The sequence below is a fragment of the Pelophylax lessonae genome, assembly GCF_965119305.1.
Source record: "Pelophylax lessonae genome assembly, chromosome: 11".
In the NCBI taxonomy this organism is placed as follows: domain Eukaryota; kingdom Metazoa; phylum Chordata; class Amphibia; order Anura; family Ranidae; genus Pelophylax; species Pelophylax lessonae.
The window spans coordinates 23877160-23896694 of record NC_138778.1 but is presented as its reverse complement, the minus strand read 5'-3'; the positions used below and the strand labels follow the sequence as shown (position 1 = coordinate 23896694).

General features: G+C 43.0%; 1 protein-coding gene across 1 annotated transcript in view; it reads left to right on the top strand.

The window, feature by feature from the left end:
- The window catches only part of FASN (fatty acid synthase), a 142045-nt gene extending 124645 nt beyond the window's left edge, over window positions 1-17400 (top strand). The window contains exons 36-43 of the mRNA XM_082272472.1: window positions 621-772; window positions 1671-1916; window positions 4227-4415; window positions 6653-6877; window positions 7240-7460; window positions 11502-11600; window positions 11688-11939; window positions 15908-17400. Coding sequence (XP_082128598.1) covers window positions 621-772; window positions 1671-1916; window positions 4227-4415; window positions 6653-6877; window positions 7240-7460; window positions 11502-11600; window positions 11688-11939; window positions 15908-16045 — 1522 coding nt within the window. The 3' untranslated portion in view covers window positions 16046-17400. The remainder of the gene's footprint in view (window positions 1-620; window positions 773-1670; window positions 1917-4226; window positions 4416-6652; window positions 6878-7239; window positions 7461-11501; window positions 11601-11687; window positions 11940-15907) is intronic.
- The last annotated feature ends 2135 nt before the right edge of the window (window positions 17401-19535 follow it).

Genomic DNA, 19535 nt, shown 5'->3' with positions numbered 1-19535 from the left:
AGCCGCAAATGAAATCGCTGTTCAAACCACACATGTGAGGTATCGCCGCGATCGCCAGAGCGTGAGCAATAATTTAAAAAAAAAGAGCTACACTCTAACTCTAAACTGGTAACCGTTACATAAATTTAAAGCGTCGCAGATTGAGATCTCTTTTGACCGTAGTTTGTCGCGATCCCACGGGGGGGCGCAATTTTAAACCGTAACATGTTGGGTATCTATTTACTCGGCGTGACATGTTCTTTCACAATATACAAAAAAAATGGGCTAACTTTACTGTTTAGTATTTTTTAAAATTAGTGAAATGTGATTTTTCAAAAATTTTCCAAAAAAATGGCGCTTTAAAGACCGCTGCGCAAATACCGCGTGATAAAAAATATTACAATGACCGACATTTTATTCTCCAGAGTCTTTGCTAAAAAAATATATATAATGTTTGGGGGTTCTAAGTAGTTTTCTAGGAAAAAATACTGATTTAAACTTGTAAACAAAAAGTGTCCGAAATAGGGCTGGGGCTTAAGTGGTTAACTACAAAAATGAAAGTGGTACACATATCTTCACTGGTATTGAATGCCATACAATATCCGTGCCAAAATTCCTAAATGCCGGATTTTTTTTTACAGCGTAAGCCGTGAGAAGTGTCCGGAGCTCGATCACTTTGTGGTGTTTTCCTCCGTGAGCTGCGGGCGAGGAAATGCCGGTCAGAGCAATTATGGATTTGCCAACTCAACCATGGAGCGGATTTGTGAAAAGCGACGTCAGGACAATTTGCCAGGTATGGGAACCTGTTATAGAAAATTTATCAGTAGATTCAAGCTATATCCCCCTGCCTGAGACATGCTAAACTGTAAACTGTACGTCATGCAATACAGAATAGTGCCAGTTCCATTCTCAGCAGTCATGGTCTGGGCATATGTGGTTTTCTGAAAGATGGCCTCCCCATACTAGGCAAGTACACTTCAAAGGGAATGTGTAGTACCCTAGGACCTTTTCATCTTCTTTATTTAAGATGGTAAAGACTACAAAATAAAATGTGAAATTTAAAAAATATATTTATCTTTTTTTTTTTTTTAATTCTGGAAAATATGAATATTTTGTCTTGTCATACCCTAGCAGTAGATGAAGTTCTAGACACCTTTTAAAGATTTTTATTTATATCTGCTGTTAAAAAAATAAAAGTTGTTCACAGGGTTCAACAGCTTAAGCTTATACACAGCAGGTCATTGAGGTGAAGCAGTTCTTCCTTCCCCCTCCAGCCTACTTGTTAAAAACATTCCATTAAAAATTTCAATACACATAAAATGTTTTCTTTAGAAAACATATAATGCCTTCTGAATCCTGAGTCCTGGTGCACATAAGAGGTTTATTCAAAAAACTAATGTATTTTTTTTTTTTTTACATTGTTATTATTATTATTAGAAAAAAAAGCAGACAGTTAAAAACAGTTCAACAAATTATAAACTTTAAAAAATTCAAATAAATTTGCCCCTCCCCCAACCATTATATTTGGAGCTCAGTTGGAGTGTCCACACAAGACTTCAGAGGCCATGCATGGTATTGGTACTAGGAAAGGGGTCACTTCAAGGCTGTCCCTGTCTCGCTTGGCACCTACTTGTAATGTTTTAATTCTCATTTTCTCATGCTAATTCTTGGTCTGGTTCATTTTCTTGTAGGCTTGGCAATACAGTGGGGAGCCATCGGCGATGTAGGAGTTGTTCTAGAGACTATGGGAAATAACGATACAGTGATAGGAGGGACATTGCCTCAGCGAATAACCGCTTGCCTGGAGGTTCTAGACCAGTTCCTGAACCAGCCTCACCCCGTTATGTCCAGCTTTGTCCTGGCTGAGAAGACCATCTCTGTCAAAGCCAAAGGAGCCGGTCAACGTGATTTGGTGGAAGCCGTGGCTCACATATTGGGTAAGGATATTATAGAAGTACAGAGAGCCTACATAATTTATTCAGCTTTCTAAACAACCTTTTTGAGAAGCCAAGGGAGGGAGACAGCGGTGGCAATATGCAGAGTTGTATAAAGTACTCGAAACCCATACTTCAGTAAAAGTACAAGTGCTCGATCAAAAAGTGACTTGAGTAGAAGTGGAAGTGCTCGATCAAAAAGTGACTTGAGTAGAAGTACTAAAGTATTCAACATTTTTTGTACTTAAGTATTGCAAGTAGTTTTTTTAGAAATTTTGCTACTCAAGTACTGAAAGTAAAAGTACCAGTAGTTTTGAAAAAAAAAATTGCTACTCAAGTACTGAAAGTAAAAGTACAAGTACTGTGTTATGTAGTTATTAAAGAAAGAAGTCAAAAGTTTGAACATCATATTGTTTTTTATTATTTCAAATGCAGCTTTTATTTATACATACAGTAGCATTTATTTTCGTATGTGCTGATAATACACATGTTTTGAGCTTCATGAAACCTGCCATCTACTGTTCTGGCAGTGGTCATTTTTATAATTGTAACGAGTAACTATGCAGCACAAAAAAGAAATATTGGAGTAGAAGTATTGAAATCATCGAAAAAATGTAATGAAGTAAAAGTGGAAGTAGGAGAAAAAAATTCTACTCTAGGAAAGTACAGATACCGCCTTTCGGTACTTAAGTACAGTAGTGAAGTAGTTCTACTTAGTTACTATACATCTCTGGCAATATGGCTTTCCATATGAAGATATTGTCTTCATGTGTCATGGTATTGAGCAAGAGTTTGAACTGTTTCTGTTCCATGAGTGTCAGATACCTATAACTGCCATACACATGTAGATACTATCCCATTAGACATGGTTTTCACTAACAGCGTTCCCATCTATATGGTGTGAACTGTCACATCAGCCAACCACAGAAGACTGTCAACCTTGGTAGAGATGGAGAGGATGGAATATTTTCATCTTAACTTCAGTTCACCTCTATGAAAAGGCCCAGTGATGACCTAACATCAGCTTTTGGTGTCTCCTGGGCAGTAAAGAAGAAGTCAGCCAAAATAAACTGAGTGGGATATCAGGCTAGAAGGAGATTGATGCAACAACTTGGGGTCAGTTTAACCACTTAAGCCCCAGAAGATTTTACCCCCTTCCTGACCAGGGGGTATTTTGCGATTCGGCACTGCGTGACTTTAACGGACAATTGCGCGGTCGTGCGACGCTGTACCTAAATGAATTTGACGTCCTTTTTTTCCCACAAACAGAGCTTTCTTTTGGTGGTATTTGATCACCTGTGCGATTTTTTGATCATGCGCTATAAACAAAAAAAGAGCGACAATTTAGCAAAAATAACTATTTTTCACATTTTTTTATATGAAATTCCCCCAAAAAAATTAAAAATCTAAATTTTTTAACATTTTAGGCCAATTTGTTTTCTGCTACATATGTTTGGTAAAAAAAAAAAAATCGCAAAAAGCCTATTTTGATTGGTTTGGGCAAAAGTTATTGCGTTTACTAAGGGAAAGATTTTTGTCATTTTTATTGTTTTTTTTTAACGAGTATGGCGATCTGCGATTTTTTTTTGCGGGACTGCGACATTGCGGCGGACAGATCGAAACCTTGACTGACATTTTTGACACTTTTGGGGGTACCAGTGACATTACTACAGTAATCAGTGCTATACATATGCACTGTTACTGTAAAAATGACACTGGGAGGAAAGGGGTTAACTTTATTGGAGAGGGAGGGGTTAAGTGTGTCCCTAGGGGCGTGCTTCTTACTGTCATTGGATGTGGCTGTTTGTGTAACAGCAAAGATCAACGGTCCTACATAGCAGGACCGAGTGATCTGTGCTTTTACACAGGGGAGAGTGACAGGCGGCTTTGTTTACATTAGCCGCCTGCCTTTCTCCCTCTCTACCCAACGATCGCGAGTGACCGGCGGACATCGGGTTCGCCGGTCACACGCGCCGGCTACTTCGGGTACGAGCGGGGGCGGAAGCGCGCCTCCGGCGGCGCGCGCTCGCCCCCTATTCGCTCCCAGGCTAGTGACGTACTGGTACGTCACTTTGCCTGGGAGGGGCTGACCGCCGTATATAGTCGGGCGGCGGTCGGCAAGTGGTTAAGGTAGGGCAGAAGAGGTGGCCATGGTGAGACTTTGTCCTGACACTGGGTCAAACAGTCATATTGCATGGCCACTACTAGTCAAGCTAGCAGAAGTCATAATCCAGTGGGTCCCTTACAAATTGGGGTAATTCATATGTAATTTTTAATATAAACGTATTGTTCTTTTGCTGTTCTTTCTGCTAGGTGTCCGGGATGTGAGCAGTTTGAATCCTGACACCACCCTGGCTGACCTGGGTCTGGACTCTCTAATGGGTGTGGAGGTTCGTCAGACGCTGGAACGGGATTATGATATTGTCATGGCAATGAGGGAAGTTAGACAACTAACAATTAACAAACTGCGTGAGCTCTCTTCCAAATCTGGAAGTGTTGAAGGTGAGAAAATACAAGTCTGCTGTTATAGAATAGTAGCCAACTACTTCTTTCTTGTTCTTGGGGCTGACCCACCGATATGGTCTGTGCCAGATCTCTCAAAAGCACTTTGAGATCTGTCATGCTTTGTGTTTGTTTAACTAAACTTAATGCCGAAATCTCATGAGATATCTCATTTAGCTACGAGAACTCCCTGGAATGCAATGGTGATGTAGCCTTCGCAGGATACAGGGAGCCACTGGCTATGTGTCCAGTGCTTTTTTGTGGTTACATTGGGGTTTCTTGCGGATATATAATATACGTGGCTTTGAGAAATAAGGATACACGTTCATCAATCAACACGTATATAACTAGATAAAAATGTGCTATTGTCTATTTGGAGATAAAAGGTCTACTTTACAGGGTTGAGTTTTACACAAAGGTGATGATTTTTTTTTTTGTAGAGGAAGCCTAATATGCTGAGCCAGCTTCTAGCTTCCCAAATGGTTACACATTGATACCTTTCTTCCATAATTCCCAGGCATGTTGCTGTCCACCAGTTTTGGGAGTTTTGGGTGTTCCAGCTTCCCCTATTACATTCTAAATAATAAAAAAGAGAGGGATCACCAGCAGGGGGAAGGAGGTTCTGATTCCCCTATATACAGTGCCTTGCGAAAGTATTCGGCCCCCTTGAACTTTGCGACCTTTTGCCACATTTCAGACTTCAAACATAAAGATATAAAACTGTAATTTTTTTGTGAAGAATCAACAAGTGGGACACAATCATGAAGTGGAACGAAATTTATTGGATATTTTAAACTTTGTTAACAAATAAAAAACTGAAAAATTGGGCGTGCAAAATTATTCAGCCCCCTTAAGTTAATACTTTGTAGCGCCACCTTTTGCTGCGATTACAGCTGTAAGTCGATTGGGGTATGTCTCTATCAGTTTTGCACATCGAGAGAGACTGAAATTTTTGCCCATTCCTCCTTGCAAAACAGCTCGAGCTCAGTGAGGTTGGATGGAGAGCGTTTGTGAACAGCAGTTTTCAGTTCTTTCCACAGATTCTCGATTGGATATGTTTATTTGTGAACCATTCCATTGTAGATTTTGCTTTATGTTTTGGATCATTATCTTTATGTTTGAAGCCTGAAATGTGGCAAAAGTTCGAAAAGTTCAAGGGGGCCGAATACTTTCGCAAGGCACTGTAGTCCTTTAGTTATCACTAGAGGGATCACCAGCAGGAGGTAGGAGTTCTTAGTTTCCCTATATAGATATTTAGTTATCAATGGAGGGATCATCAGCAGGAGGAAGGAGGTCCAGATTCCCCTATATAGATATTTATTTATCACTGGAGGGATAATCAGCAGGAGGAAGGAGGTCCTGATTCCTTAATATATATATTTAGTTATCACTGGAGGGATCACCAGCAGAAGTAATGAGGTCTTGATTCCCCTATATATATATTTATTTATCACTATAGGGATCATCAACAGGAAGAAAGAGGTCCTGATTCCCCTATATCCCTATATAGATATTTAGTTATCACTATAGGGATCATCAGCAGGAGGAAGGAGGTCCTGATTCCGATATATATATATATATATATATATATATATATATATATATATATATAGTTTAGTTATCACTAGAGGGATCATCAGCAGGAGGAAGGAGGTCCTGATTCCCCTATATAGAAATTTAGCTCTCACTGGAGGGATCACCAGCAGGAGGAAGGAGGTTTCTAATTCCTCTGTATAGATCTTTAGTGATCACTAGCTGGATCAACACGAAGAAGTCTTTAGTTAGACTTCATTTATACTGTGTCCAGTTCTGAAGTCCAAAAAAACAAAAATATATTTATAAGATAGAACAAGTCTTAAATCTGCTCCTGCAATTTTTTCGGTGTTCTTATTCCTTTTATTCTCCATATTCTCCTCAAATAAAATAACATTTAATACAAGGTGAACAGGATCTTTTCATAATGGTCACAGCAAGTGAAAAATTCTGGGACTTTATCGAGATAGAGATTTGACAATTTACAACATAATACTTGTCTTTGGTATCATCTATAAATTGAGATATCAGTTTAAGGCAGGGTGGCCATTTAATGGAGTCAGAACATCAAAAAGAAAAAGGAATGGAATAAAATGACTTAAGATATGTTGGACACTTGAAATACTAAAAAAAGAAAAATAAGCTGAAAAAAAAAAAAAAAATAACTTTTTGTGCCTAATGAATTCTTTTAAAATTTCTTGTAGAATCCAAGCCCTCTCAGAAAAGCTCTGCACAGCCAGATCTTAGTTTTCTGGATCTGGCCAACCTCCTGGTAAATCCTGATGCCTCCACCATCACTAAGCTAAACGACGTTCAGAGTAATGACCGACACCTTTTCTTGGTGCACCCCATCGAAGGGTCCATTTCTGCATTCCAGAGCCTGGCCTCCAAACTCAACATCTCCTGCTACGGCCTGCAGTGTACAAGAGGTAATCATCGTCATAAAAGAGCTGCAGGGAAATGTAATCCATTTAGCCAGGGGTGTCAACATTCTCGAGTCGAGAACGAAACATGCTTGTAAACCGCACTGTGCTTGATCATTTATATTCTCCCTTTGAAGTGTTGATAAAACCATTGTCACCAAGACAGGAAGTATGGAAATATTTCTGTAATAGAGTCCTGGATACCAGTAAAGCCTGAGAGGGGGTTCTACATTTTATACCCAAAACTAAAAAAAAAAAAAAAAAGATACCCAAAACTAAAAAAAGAAAAGATACCCAAAACTAAAAAAAAAAAAAAAAAAAAAAAGTTTGTCTGGACTTGCACTCTAATATGTTGTTATGTTTTACAGCGGCTCCGTTGGACAGTATTCAGAATTTGGCAGAGTACTACATACAGTGCATTAAGCAGGTGCAGACGGAGGGGCCTTACTGGATCGCTGGTTACTCCTTTGGAGCCTGTGTGGCCTTTGAAATGTGTTCACAGTTGCAAGCCCAACGGGACTGTTCCCTGGCTCCAGACATCCTGTTTTTGTTTGATGGGTCACACTCATACGTTGCTGCATATACACAGGTAAGAGCACCACTTATGTGCCATAACTCACAGCAACAAGGAGTATATTGCAGTAAGCCCATTTTTTAACCGCCTTACCTGTTATGCTGGGTTGTCTTTGATTCACATTGTAGGCAGGTGCAGTCTATTTTCTCCACTGACAGGTCTGCTCATCAGCACCTGTGAGTACCTCCTTATGCAGCCTCCTGGTATGGATTAGGGATCGACCGATTATCGGCAAAGCCAATATATGGAGGGCTGATCTGCACTTTCCCCTATATATCAGAATCGGCCACCAAGGTGGCCGATATTACCAATATTTCGGAAAGTGCTTGTACCGGAGTGATGCCTGCAGCTAGAGGCATCACCCAGGTACCGGCGTCCATAGCCGAAGGTCAGCTGTCGGCTGACAACCGATGCGGCTGAGAAGCAGCTCGGCTGTCATTACAAGGAGCAGGAGGGGACGTTCCCCCCCCTCCTGCCGCCTTCCGCGTCTCGCCCGGGTCTCCCATCCCACCGCATTCGGCTCTGATCAGGTCTCCATTCAAAAACCTCGGCACCAGATTTTAAAAAATGACAGCATTCAAAACAGCCAAACTTGGCGTTTTGAATGCTTTTAAGTGCAGAGGTCCTCAACCCTGGCCTACAGGCAGGGCCGCTGATAGGGCAGTACAACCAGCCCTGTTGTACCGGGCCCGGGCTCCATCAGCTCTACAAGGGGCCCGGGCAGCATCACAGTAAATTTCTGCATGTTCAAAAAAAATAGTTTTTTCTAAACCTTTTCCTAATTTGTAATTTCTTGGGGGTGTAATTACATTTTCTTGGGCCCTATAATGACAGCAGAAGGGCCCAGGAAGTGAGTGCAGTGGCGGGACTTTTTTTCCATTTTCGGGTCGCATGTATACATAGGATTTAGTTCCATGGTGATTTGCTGCAATATAGTCCTGGCTGCTGCTGTCCACTGCCTTGCCTGGCGGAGGGATACAATAATTCTCTGCTCAGCCCCGCCTCCCCTTACTCAAGTGCAGAGTGTGATCATGTACGGAGGCAGATTGCTCAGCAGCTGACAGGGAACAGCAGGAGGACAGCGTGGCTGGATTGGACACAGTGAGTGAAGAACAGAGGACAGAGACCTCACTGTGTCCTATGATCTCAGCATGAAAATCACACAGGCTACAGGTGCCCTGTCACAGTGTCACATGAATGCTGGGGATGCTGACTTTAAGCTATGGCTGTAGTGAGTGTTACTGCATAACAAAGTCAGCATCCCCAGCATCCATATGACACTGTGACAGGGCACCTGCAGCCTGTGTGATTTTCATGCTGCTGATTATAGGACACAGTGAGATGGTACTTTAAACTTGTGTTTGGGGGACAGTAAACATGCACAGTCAAACCACTCCCCTTTAACCTCTTCCCGCCCATTGATGTATCAGTGTTCTGTCAGAATAGCGCTACCTATCAGATTCTGCTAGCAGAAGTGGCATTCGGAAAGAACAACTTACTGCGCATGCACCATGTGTTCCAACATGGCGACTATGCGTTCCAATAGGTTTCCTAATGTGACAGAACACCAAGCAGCAGCGGACATCTTCTTACACCCACGCAAGTCTGGAGTTTTACATTTATTTTAGCAGTAAACTCACCTTATATACTGAAATAGACTATTTCACCGCAGCCGAGTGGAACAGTCTATTACACTATAGAATCAGTTTGTCGCTGAGCAGTGCGGGGTGTACCAAGGTGGCCGTCACCACATTGGCCGCAGGTTTCTCGCTATATTTACTAGAATACAATAATAATACAAATGTAATACTGTGATTTATTCTATAAGGTCAGTTTACTGATAAAATAAATGTAAAATTGAAGACTTGCGTGGGTGTAAGAAGATGTCCGCCGCTGCTTCGTGTCATTAGGAAAGCTATTGGTATGCATAGCGGCCATGTTGGAATGCATGCCACATGCGCAGTAAGTTGTTCTCGTCTGTATATTACTACCGGTAGTAGAATCTGATAGGTAGCGCTATTCTGACAGAACACTGGCACGTCCCTGCATTGGAAGGGTGATATCTTGGTCATCCCTGCATCATAATAGCCCCAGCAACTTTGCACAAAGTAACATAAATAAAATAAAATGTAAAACCTTTTTAAAGCCCCCATTCCCCCTTGTTCATGAGTAATTGCAAACATGCATGTTGGTCCCGCACATATATACGTAAACGGTGACAAACCTGCATTTTGTTTTGAGGCGGGGCCAGGGATGGGGTTGAAGGGGGCCCCATCAGGTAGGCTGTACGGGGCCCCATCATTCCTAACAGCAGCCCTGCCTACAGGGCCCACTACAGGGCCCACTAACAGGCCAGGTTTGCAAGATAACTGAAATACATCCGAGGTGATATCATTTGCTGCTCAGTGATTGCAGTACTCTAGTCTGCATCTCCCTAATGTAATACTTAAAATCAGGACTGTTAGTGGGCCCTGAGGACCACTGTTTTAGACCCCCAGATCCCTCCACAAGAGTACCTGTCAGGTAAAAAAAAAACATTTTTTTTAAAGGTACAAAAATATCGGCCCATACGCGATGACCAAAATATCGGTATCGGTAATGAAAAAACTATATCGGTCGATCCCTAGTATGGATGTATATCCCAGGAGGCTGCAGGAGCAAGGGGACATCATTCTAATCTCATCTCTCGTCTCTGTAAGAATGGCCGTGGGGGTTGGGCCAGAAAACAAAAATTAAAAAGTAAAAAAAAAAAAAAAAGTAAACAAAAAAAATAAAATGTTGAAAAAATGCTTTTCTACTTTTGCCTTTTGGGGAAGGGGAGTGCAGGAAGGTAAAACCATTTAAGCGGGCAAAGGTCCCCTTTTTTTCTCCTGCTAGAATCTTATGTCTTTGAGAAACCTCATGATGGCTAATTTAAGTGGATGGAGATAGTAGCTCATTTTTATTATTATTATTTTTTTTTTATTAAATAGAACATTTACCAAAAGGACAGAAAATGTATTCCCAGTGTATATCCCAGGAGGGGATAGATTAGGGTGGTCATGGACAATAAAGAACAGAAAATTTATTCCCAATGTATATCCCAGGAGGGGATAGATTAGGGTGGTTATGGACAATAAAGAACAGAAAATGTATTCCCAATGTATATCCCAGGAGAGCATAGGGTGGTCATGGACAGCAAAGAACAGAAAATTTATTCCCAATGTATATCCCAGGAGGGGATAGATTAGGGTGGTTATGGACAATAAAGAACAGAAAATGTATTCCCAATGTATATCCCAGGAGGGGATAGATTAGGGTGGTCATGGACAGCAAAGGACAGAAAATGTATTTCCAATTTGGCTGAGGGATGCTATCTGTGCATGAGTGGGGTGCACTCTGTTCCCTGGGTAGTGAGCATTCCTGAGAATTATTAGAAGCTAGGTCTTTTTGGTCAATGTTAGAGCTAGAGGACTTGTTAAATGCCGCCTTTTGCATTTCAGAGCCGATTAGTTTAAACACGTGTGTTGGAATGCAAATGCAGCAAAAGGCTGTGTCATCAATGCAGAAGCAACTCAGTAAGGCTTGCTGCATCCAAAGAAAGTCAACACAAAGCAGGTTAAATGCACCTAAGAATGGTCATCCATACTACCCCACTGAAGTTAATGAGAATCTGCTGAGCTGTGTTTGCTTTAGGATGGGTTTACACTTATGCGAATTGGATGTGGGTTTCCCCGCATCCAATTTACATGTCCAGGGCCTGTGACCGGCTCTCAATGGAGCCGGTTCACACAGGTCTAGGATGGCTGCAGAGCGGATTGCACAGGAGTCCTGTGCGTCTTCTGGTCTGTTTCAGGTCTGAATTCAACCAAAAATTTGGACCAAAATCTGACCTGGAATGGTGAACAGGGACGCACCGGGCCCCTGCGCTCCGCACGGAGGTGTGAACTCAGCCTTATGCTTCCTTGTAGGGGAAGGCAGAATCATAAACACTTTGATGGACCTTTTAGTCCTGTATGAAACCTAGAATTGTCCTCTTTGTCAGTTCTGATTGATGCGCCTCTTGACCTATTCCAGAGTTACCGTGCCAAATTAACTCCAGGAAGTGATGCGGAGGCTGAAACCGAAGCCTTGTGCGCCTTCATCCAGCAGTTCATAGGCACCGAATACAACAAGGTAACTATGATCACTTACTACAAACCAATAGATGAGTAACCCAAGCAGAAACATGGATATGTATTGACCTGCATTGTCCTCCTGCAGCTCTTGGAAACTCTCCTTCCCCAGAAAGACTTGGAGGCCCGAGTGAAGGCCGCGGTAGACCACATAACACAGAGTCACAAGTCCATCGACCAGGACGCCCTGCGCTTTGCTGCTTCCTCCTTCTACTACAAGCTGAAAGCTGCAGACCAGTATGTCCCAGCTAACAAGTATCATGGAAACATTATCCTCCTCCAGGCGAAGACACGGAACGAGTATGGGGAGGGACTGGGAGCAGACTACAGATTGTCAGAGGTGAGTGGAGAAAAATCTGTAAATTCTCAGGAGCAGATCAGCTACTTCAGTTGATGTACCTTACATCAACGATCATCACTTGTGCATGTTAACGCTAGCAATTTACTTTTCTTATTTGCTCCCTTTTTGTCTGGTAAATATACCACTAAAGGTGTTGAGTTTTATCTGTTCAAAATATGCCTGTTGCTCCTGCCAGAAATCCAGGAGCTTGCTTTGTCTAATTAGAGCTGCATTACTATCTCAAGCAGTGTTCTCTGCTCTGCTCAGTTCTTCTTGGTGGGCTACATAATACCTTCCCCCTATGTTATGGAGTTTAGGAGATGAGGCTGTTCTGTAGTCTAACACACTTCCTGTCCTAGGTGACAATACTGCTCCTCGAAAGCAGAGTTCCACCCATTTCTTCTTCTTTTAATGTGTGTTTTAGGAATTACAAGCGCTTTTCCAAATGGCTATTTTACATTTTTTTTTTTTTTTGTAATAAAATACCTTTTTTATTTTTTTGTCATCTGCACTTCCTGGTGCCTCCGCCTAGGCGATTTGCAAGGGCTCCTGGGATAGCGGCGTCATGTTATTTCACGTTATTTCCAGACCAGAAATGACGCGCATGGGAGGACCGGAATGTCATGATTGACAGGTTGCTATAGCAACGGGGCGGGAACTTTCACCGATACTGCCATTGCTATAGCAACGTGTCAGGAGGAAGGAGCGCCGCGTGGTGACATTGCGCAGGCGCGAGAACGGGAGGTGCATGCTGGGTAGCCAGCTGCACCTAATCCCAGAAATAGATACTAGAGGTCTTCAGATGCCCACAGTGGACATGGATCCTGCCAGCTTCTGAGATCAAGGTAGTTGTTCTTTATTTAAACTGAAACTAAAAGGAATAGACTATAGACACCAGCTAAATGTGTCCTATAAAGTTAATTAAATTACAGAGGAGTTGAAAAAAAAAATTTGATTTGGGGACTGAAACTCTGCTTTAAGTAGCTGCGTTGAGCTACTTGAAACTAAATTAGACCCCTTTTGCGGTGAGTAGCTCTACACTAATAACTAGTAATTTGGGTACAGCGTCGCACGGCTGCGCAATTGTCATTTAAAGTAACGCAGTGCCATATCGCAAAAAATTGGTCACGGTGAGGGGGTAAACCTTCCGGGGGTGAAGTGGTTAAAGTGTGCACATCCTGAAAATACATACAAGCTGCAGTGTTCCTGTGATAGAATTGTCTGGCCAAATCATTACGGCTGCATTCAAATGTCAGCTTATAATCGCGGCCAGAACCGCCGCGGTTCCGCCCGTGATTCGGAGATTTATTGCAAATCGCGGGACGCCTAGCGTTGCCCGTTGATTTGCAATAGCCCCCCAAACGCCGAGCGACGTTGCCGCGATTTACGCCCGCCGAATCGCGGCAACATCGCGCAAACAAAATCGCGGGACGCAATACGCTCCAAAGAAGCTCTTGTACTTTTTTGGAGCGTATTGCGTCCCGCGATTTTGTTTGCGCGATGTTGCCGCGATTCGGCGGGCGTAAATCGCGGCAACATCGCTCGGCGTTTGGGGGGCTATTGCAAATCAACGGGCAACGCTAGGCGTCCCGCGATTTGCAATAAATCTCCGGATCGCGGGAGGAACCGCGGCGGTTCTGCCCGCGATTATAAGCTGACATGTGAATGCAGCCTAAGCAATCTTCTTGTCCTCCTAAAGATCCTGCCCTCTCTTCACTCTTCAACAGCTTCACCATATACCTGTCTGCCATCTTTCCTCCTAATGGGTCCAGGTTTCTATTCTTGGCTTTCCTTTTTGTTTTTCATCTCCCTATATTTCGTTCCCTATTATATGCCGGTGTTAAAGCTTAGAAGAAATAGTTTTATTCGTCTTCATTTTTTTTTCTTTTTAACCTCCATGTCATCCCAGGAACATGCTGTTCCAGACTAACTTCTTTTTGCAGGCCGCCTCCGTTCGCCAATCAGTTATGCAGTTACAGAAAAACATAAAAGGCGAAGGAGCGGCCTGGAAAAAAATAATGACTCGAAAGAGAAAGAAGCAAAGCCAAAGCTCAAGTTTAGAGAGCAATTCCAAGAAACGAGTGAATGTCTAGTTCTAGGCAGCAGATGCCGCACCTGTGCTAAAGACCCCTTTCACACAGGGGCACCGCCCGACGGAGTCTGTTTTGCTCAGTGGGGGATCAATCCAAAGAGTAGCTAAACCAGCTGCTGACAAGACCAGTGCTTGTAATCACATGGGAGAATACCAATAAAGGTCCAGCTCACTTCTAGTTCATTCACATTGTTTTCAATGAATCATGCTTTTCTGGGTTTTTTGCCTTCCTCTGGGTCAACTGTGGGTTTAAGATTGTGTATATGGGATCGTATGATTTTTTTTTTTTTTAATTGGTTGAACTGGATGGTGTCTTTTTTCAACCTGACTAACTATGTAAGTCTTGCTGAAGGGGCGTTTTTGGATTCCTGAAATGCGTTGGATACGCTTTGGACTGCTCCCTTGACTTTTTTTGGAAGTCATATCTGGACCTTTTAGCTGTAGTGCAACACTTCAATTCATACTTTTGTTACATTATAATACATGCCAAGCAGACCGTGGGGTTTAAAGGCTGCCTGGGAAGCAGATCACCTACATCAGGGGTGCTTACATTTTTGAAGAGCGAGTTCCACCCATTTTAGTAACTTTAAATGTATGTAATCCCCTTTAAAATGACTTTTACCAATGGAAACTTTTTTTTTTTGCTAGTAAATACCTGATCTTCTTCTTTATTCATCCTCTCCTCACTTCCGGGTCCGGCCGCTGATCGGCGATTACGTCATTCGGCGATTCGCAGGGGGTGCTGGGATGTTATCTCATGGCATGAAATCTCGCATTATTACACAGGAGCTGAGCTGTACGGTTTTTATTGAGGCCGTGCTCTGCCCCGCCTCCTCTCAGTGAGCGAGGACTGAAAGCATTATATCCTCACTGAGCTCACTGAGAGGAGGCGGGGCAGAGAACGGCCTGAATATAATGCATACAGTACAACTCACTGAGAGGAGGCGGGGCGGAGGCGGGGCAGAGCTGTACTGTATGTATTGTATTGAGGCCGTGCTCTGCCCCGCCTCCTCTCAGTGAGCTCAGTGAGGATATAATGCTTTCAGTCCTCGCTCACTGAGAGGAGGCGGGTCAGAGCACGGCCTCAATAAAAACCGTATAGCTCAGATAGAAATCCAAATAAAATAAGCTTACAGGTCCAGCTCTATTTTTCTACTTTCCTTAACTTTTTAGCTATGACTGATCTTACCCCTGTTCCTTGTACCCCTTTTAGCTATGACTGACCTTACCCCTGTACCTCTTTTTAGCTATGACTGACCTTACCCCTGTTCCTTGCACCCCTGTACCTCTTTTTTAGCTATGACTGACCTTACCCCTGTTCCTTGTACCCCTTTTTAGCTATGACTGATCTTACCCCTGTACCTTGTACCCCTGTACCTCTTTTTAGCTATGACTGACCTTACCCCTGTTCCTTGTACCCCTTTTTAGCTATGACTGACCTTACCCCTGTACCTTGTACCCCTGTACCTCTTTTTAGCTATGACTGACCTTACCCATGTACCTTGTACTCCTGTACCTCTTTTTAGCTATGACTGACCTTACCCCTGTACCTTGTACCTCTTTTTAGCTATGACTGACCTTACCCCTGTACCTTGTTCTCCTGTACCTCTTTTTAGCTATGAGTGACCTTACCCCTGTACCTTGTACCTCTTTTTAGCTATGACTGACCTTACCCCTGTACCTCTTTTTAGCTATGACTGACCTGACCCCTGTACCTTGTACCCCTGTACCTCTTTTTAGCTATGACTGACCTTACCCCTGTACCTTGTACCACTTTTTATTTATGACTGACCTTACCCCTGTACCTTAACCCTATTGTTGTTTCAGCTGTTCTGTCTGTATATATTGACCTGAAATCTTCTCTCTTCCCCAACAGGTGTGTGATGGGAAAGTGTCTGTCCATGTCATTGAAGGCGATCATCGCACCTTTTTGGAAGGCGACGGAGTAAACTCCATTACCAACATCATCCACAGTTCCCTTGTGGAACCCCGCACCAGCGTCCGCGAGGGTTAAACAGCGATCTACAAAGCCATCGTCTCCTTACAAAGTTGACTTAGGCTTTGCTCTGGCAGAGGATAAAATGGCTTCCTAATGAACTGGACAAAACATGAAAACTTTCTATAACCAATATCAGCAAACTATGGTTGGGGCTCCACCAATACTGCCCAGTGCCATAAAGGCATTTCCAGTGGTCAGTAGACCTTGGAGAACCCCTATCATTTTTCCCTTCTATACCTCCCTCTGTCAATGTTGTACGAACACAGCAGAAGACCCCCGGGTCTTCTACACAGAGTAGAGTTCATTTTTGTAGCATGTTGTTATCAGTATTCCAAAGCCAAGACGTTAGCACTTAGCAAGCCTCGCACCTCTATGTTGAAACAAATGCCGTCAGTTCTCTGAGGCTGTGGTCTGCCTGTGAAGAGGCTGACTGGTCCAAAGGTCACGTGGATCTCCTTACCGTAGATTCCACATTGGTCTTCTTCTGAGTGTGCATGAATTTATTTTCTTTCTGTATTTTTTTATCTTAATGTTAAGTATTTATTTTAAGTCGAATTTCGCCAGTGCACTCTTTCACAGATGAATGCGTTTAGCATTGGTAGAGGAAAGAATCTTCTGAACCACCTTCAGAGGAGTGACACCTCTGCTTGAACCCTTCCTATGGACACAGGGGCGCTTAGTAAAACTTTGTGAACTCTTTTCTCTTTAGGGATCAATGAGATATATAGGCTAAAACAGTAAAAGGCCTGTATTGGTATAGCAACCAATCAGGATTTCCAAAAATGAATAATTTTTGGTTTCTTGTACCCGTGTGAGAAAAAAAAAAAAACAGAGATGTGCAGTTCCCCACAGCAGCCAATGAGGGCTCACCTTTCTTCAGCTTAGATTTTGAAAAATGAAAGATGATTGGTTGCTGCGGGTTCCTGCACTTCACATTTTGCTCTTTGCCTTATTAACCCATTCATGACCAGATTAACCCCTTAATGCCCTCAATATGCCTTTTTGAGTCCTCATGAAAAATGCCCCTTGCTGTGGCAATGTTAATTAACATTGCAACAGTGAATGAGGAATATGTGTGTGTGTGTTCAGAGATCAACAACTTTAGTCATAAAAGGGTTAAACACAGGACTCTATACGCCTATTATATTAAATCCTTTTTATGTGACCTTACCAAAATTTGCAAGTTTGGTCATAGTAGCGTTTGAGGCAGTTCTGATCAATGGTCAGAACAATCTTCTCCAAAGCCACATGGTAAACCGAATGGGGTGCAAGTTGTAGACTCTAAAGCCTACCAAACCATACATGGCTCAGATTTCAGCCAGTTCCCACTGAACTGGCCAAAGCTAGAGCCATGGGTGTCCCTAATGGCACCACTTGCCTACCATACCATACATGGCTCAGATTTCAGCCAATTCCCACTGAACTGGCCAAAGCTTGAGCCATGGGTATCCCTAATGGCACCACTTGCCTACCATACCATACACAGCTCAGAATTCAGCCAATTCCCACTGAACTGGCCAAAGCTTGAGCTATGGGTGTCCCTAATGGCACCACTTGCCCACCATACCATACATGGCTCAGATTTCAGCCAATTCCCACTGAACTGGCCAAAGCTTGAGCTATGGGTTTCCCTAATGGCACCACTTGCCTACCATACCATACACGGCTCAGATTTCAGCCAATTCCCACTGAACTGGCCAAAGCTTGAGCTATGGGTTTCCCTAATGGCACCACTTGCCTACCATACCATACACGGCTCAGATTTCAGCCAATTCCCACTGAACTGGCCAGAGCTTGAGCCATGGGTGCCCCTAATGGCACCACTTGCCAAGACAAAAGTCAATATTTCAATTGTCGAAGAAGCGCGGGGGGATTTGGGGCTGGGTTTGGAGGGAATATTAGTGGGCCAAAAAGTGACTGTATCTGGTAGCCGGTTGTTAGCATATAATAGCTGGCAGGGGAGATTCCACCAGTCATGCTGTTTAGTGTGAATGGAGGAATCTATTACATTTATCTTGTTCAGAACACTGTATGGCTAGCCTAAAGCTAATGTCCAGGTAAATAACTAAGTTCACAGTTGAAATAAATATGGGAAGAGTTTTCCTGCCAAATAATTTTTGACTCTGTTCAGCTAGTCTTTTGATCTAAACACTCCTGCCATATAGCAAAGCCAGTTCAGTGACCTCATGTTTCTCCTGTCTAGTTTAGCAATAGAGATTGGTTGCTGGCAAGATGACCGCATTGGATTGACAGCTCTGTGTAATGCTATTGAGTCTGACTCTCCTATGGTACTGCCCCCCCCCCCCCCCCATCTTCCAGTCTAAGTCCTGCTGTGAAGGGGGTTACAGAGTGCTAAAGACAGATTTGAGTACAACGTATTTCTACTAATAATATTTAAGCATAAATATCTGAATGAAATGTGGACTTTGTTTCGACGCCTGGAGTTCAGCTTTAAGCGCCAAGACGGACAGCACCTACAGTCTTGCAGACCTATCCGAAAGAGGAAGACACTGCTATAACCCCCCCCCCCCCCCCAAGGCCCTATGGTGTCTGTAAGGTCTGCCATAATGATGCTTCTGCCATTGTGTGTTGGTTATTGGACACAATCTAGCCTCTGCCTGTTCATGGGACTCAAATACAGGTAATTGAAAAAGGCAACAAGTCTAGTGTTTACAAGACATGTTTCCATTATAACGCATAGCACGTATTAACACAATTTATATTTTTTGGGACATTCAATTTTTTTCCTCTATATGAGAGGCCAGCAGTGCACTCTGCAAGTCTCTATGATGGGAAAGAATTTAAATAGCAAGCAGTGAAACTGCGTTAGAAGAATTAGTGGCTCAACGGGAGATGACTTTTCTGGGGTGCATACCTTCTGGTGGGAAGGTGTCCTCTGCAGAAAGAGCGGGTGTGTCATCAATGACACTTTCCTTGAAGGAAATAAGGATCTGCTGCACTTATGACACAGAAGAAACGAGGTGACCACGGGTTTAAATGACTGTTAGAAACGGAGCTTGTCTTTGGTCTTAAGCCCCCATTTAGTGAGTTATGCTATTTTTTATTACGATTCAGGGGAACCTAACATGCAAGTCTACCAAAAAGCATATTTATTTTTTCCTCTTGGGTGTATTCGTTTAGTAGGTTGCTGGTCACTTTAAGGCCTCATATAGATAGAAAAACTGAATTTTTGTAAAATCTTACCGTAAAATTCCTTTCTCTGAGTCCTCCGACAGTCGCCACCACCTCTAAGTCATCACTATTGGGTATTGACTTCCGCTCCGCAGGAGTAGCTAGTGATGACTTAGAGGTGGCGGCAACTGTCGGAGGACGTAAGAGAAAATGGAATTTTTGTAAAATCTTACCTTAAAATTCCTTTCTCTGAGTCCTCCGACAGTCGCCGCCACCTCTAAGTCATCACTAGCTACTCCTGCGGAGCGGAAGTCAATACCCAATAGTGATGACTTAGAGGTGGCGGCGACTGTCGGAGGACGTAAGAGAAATG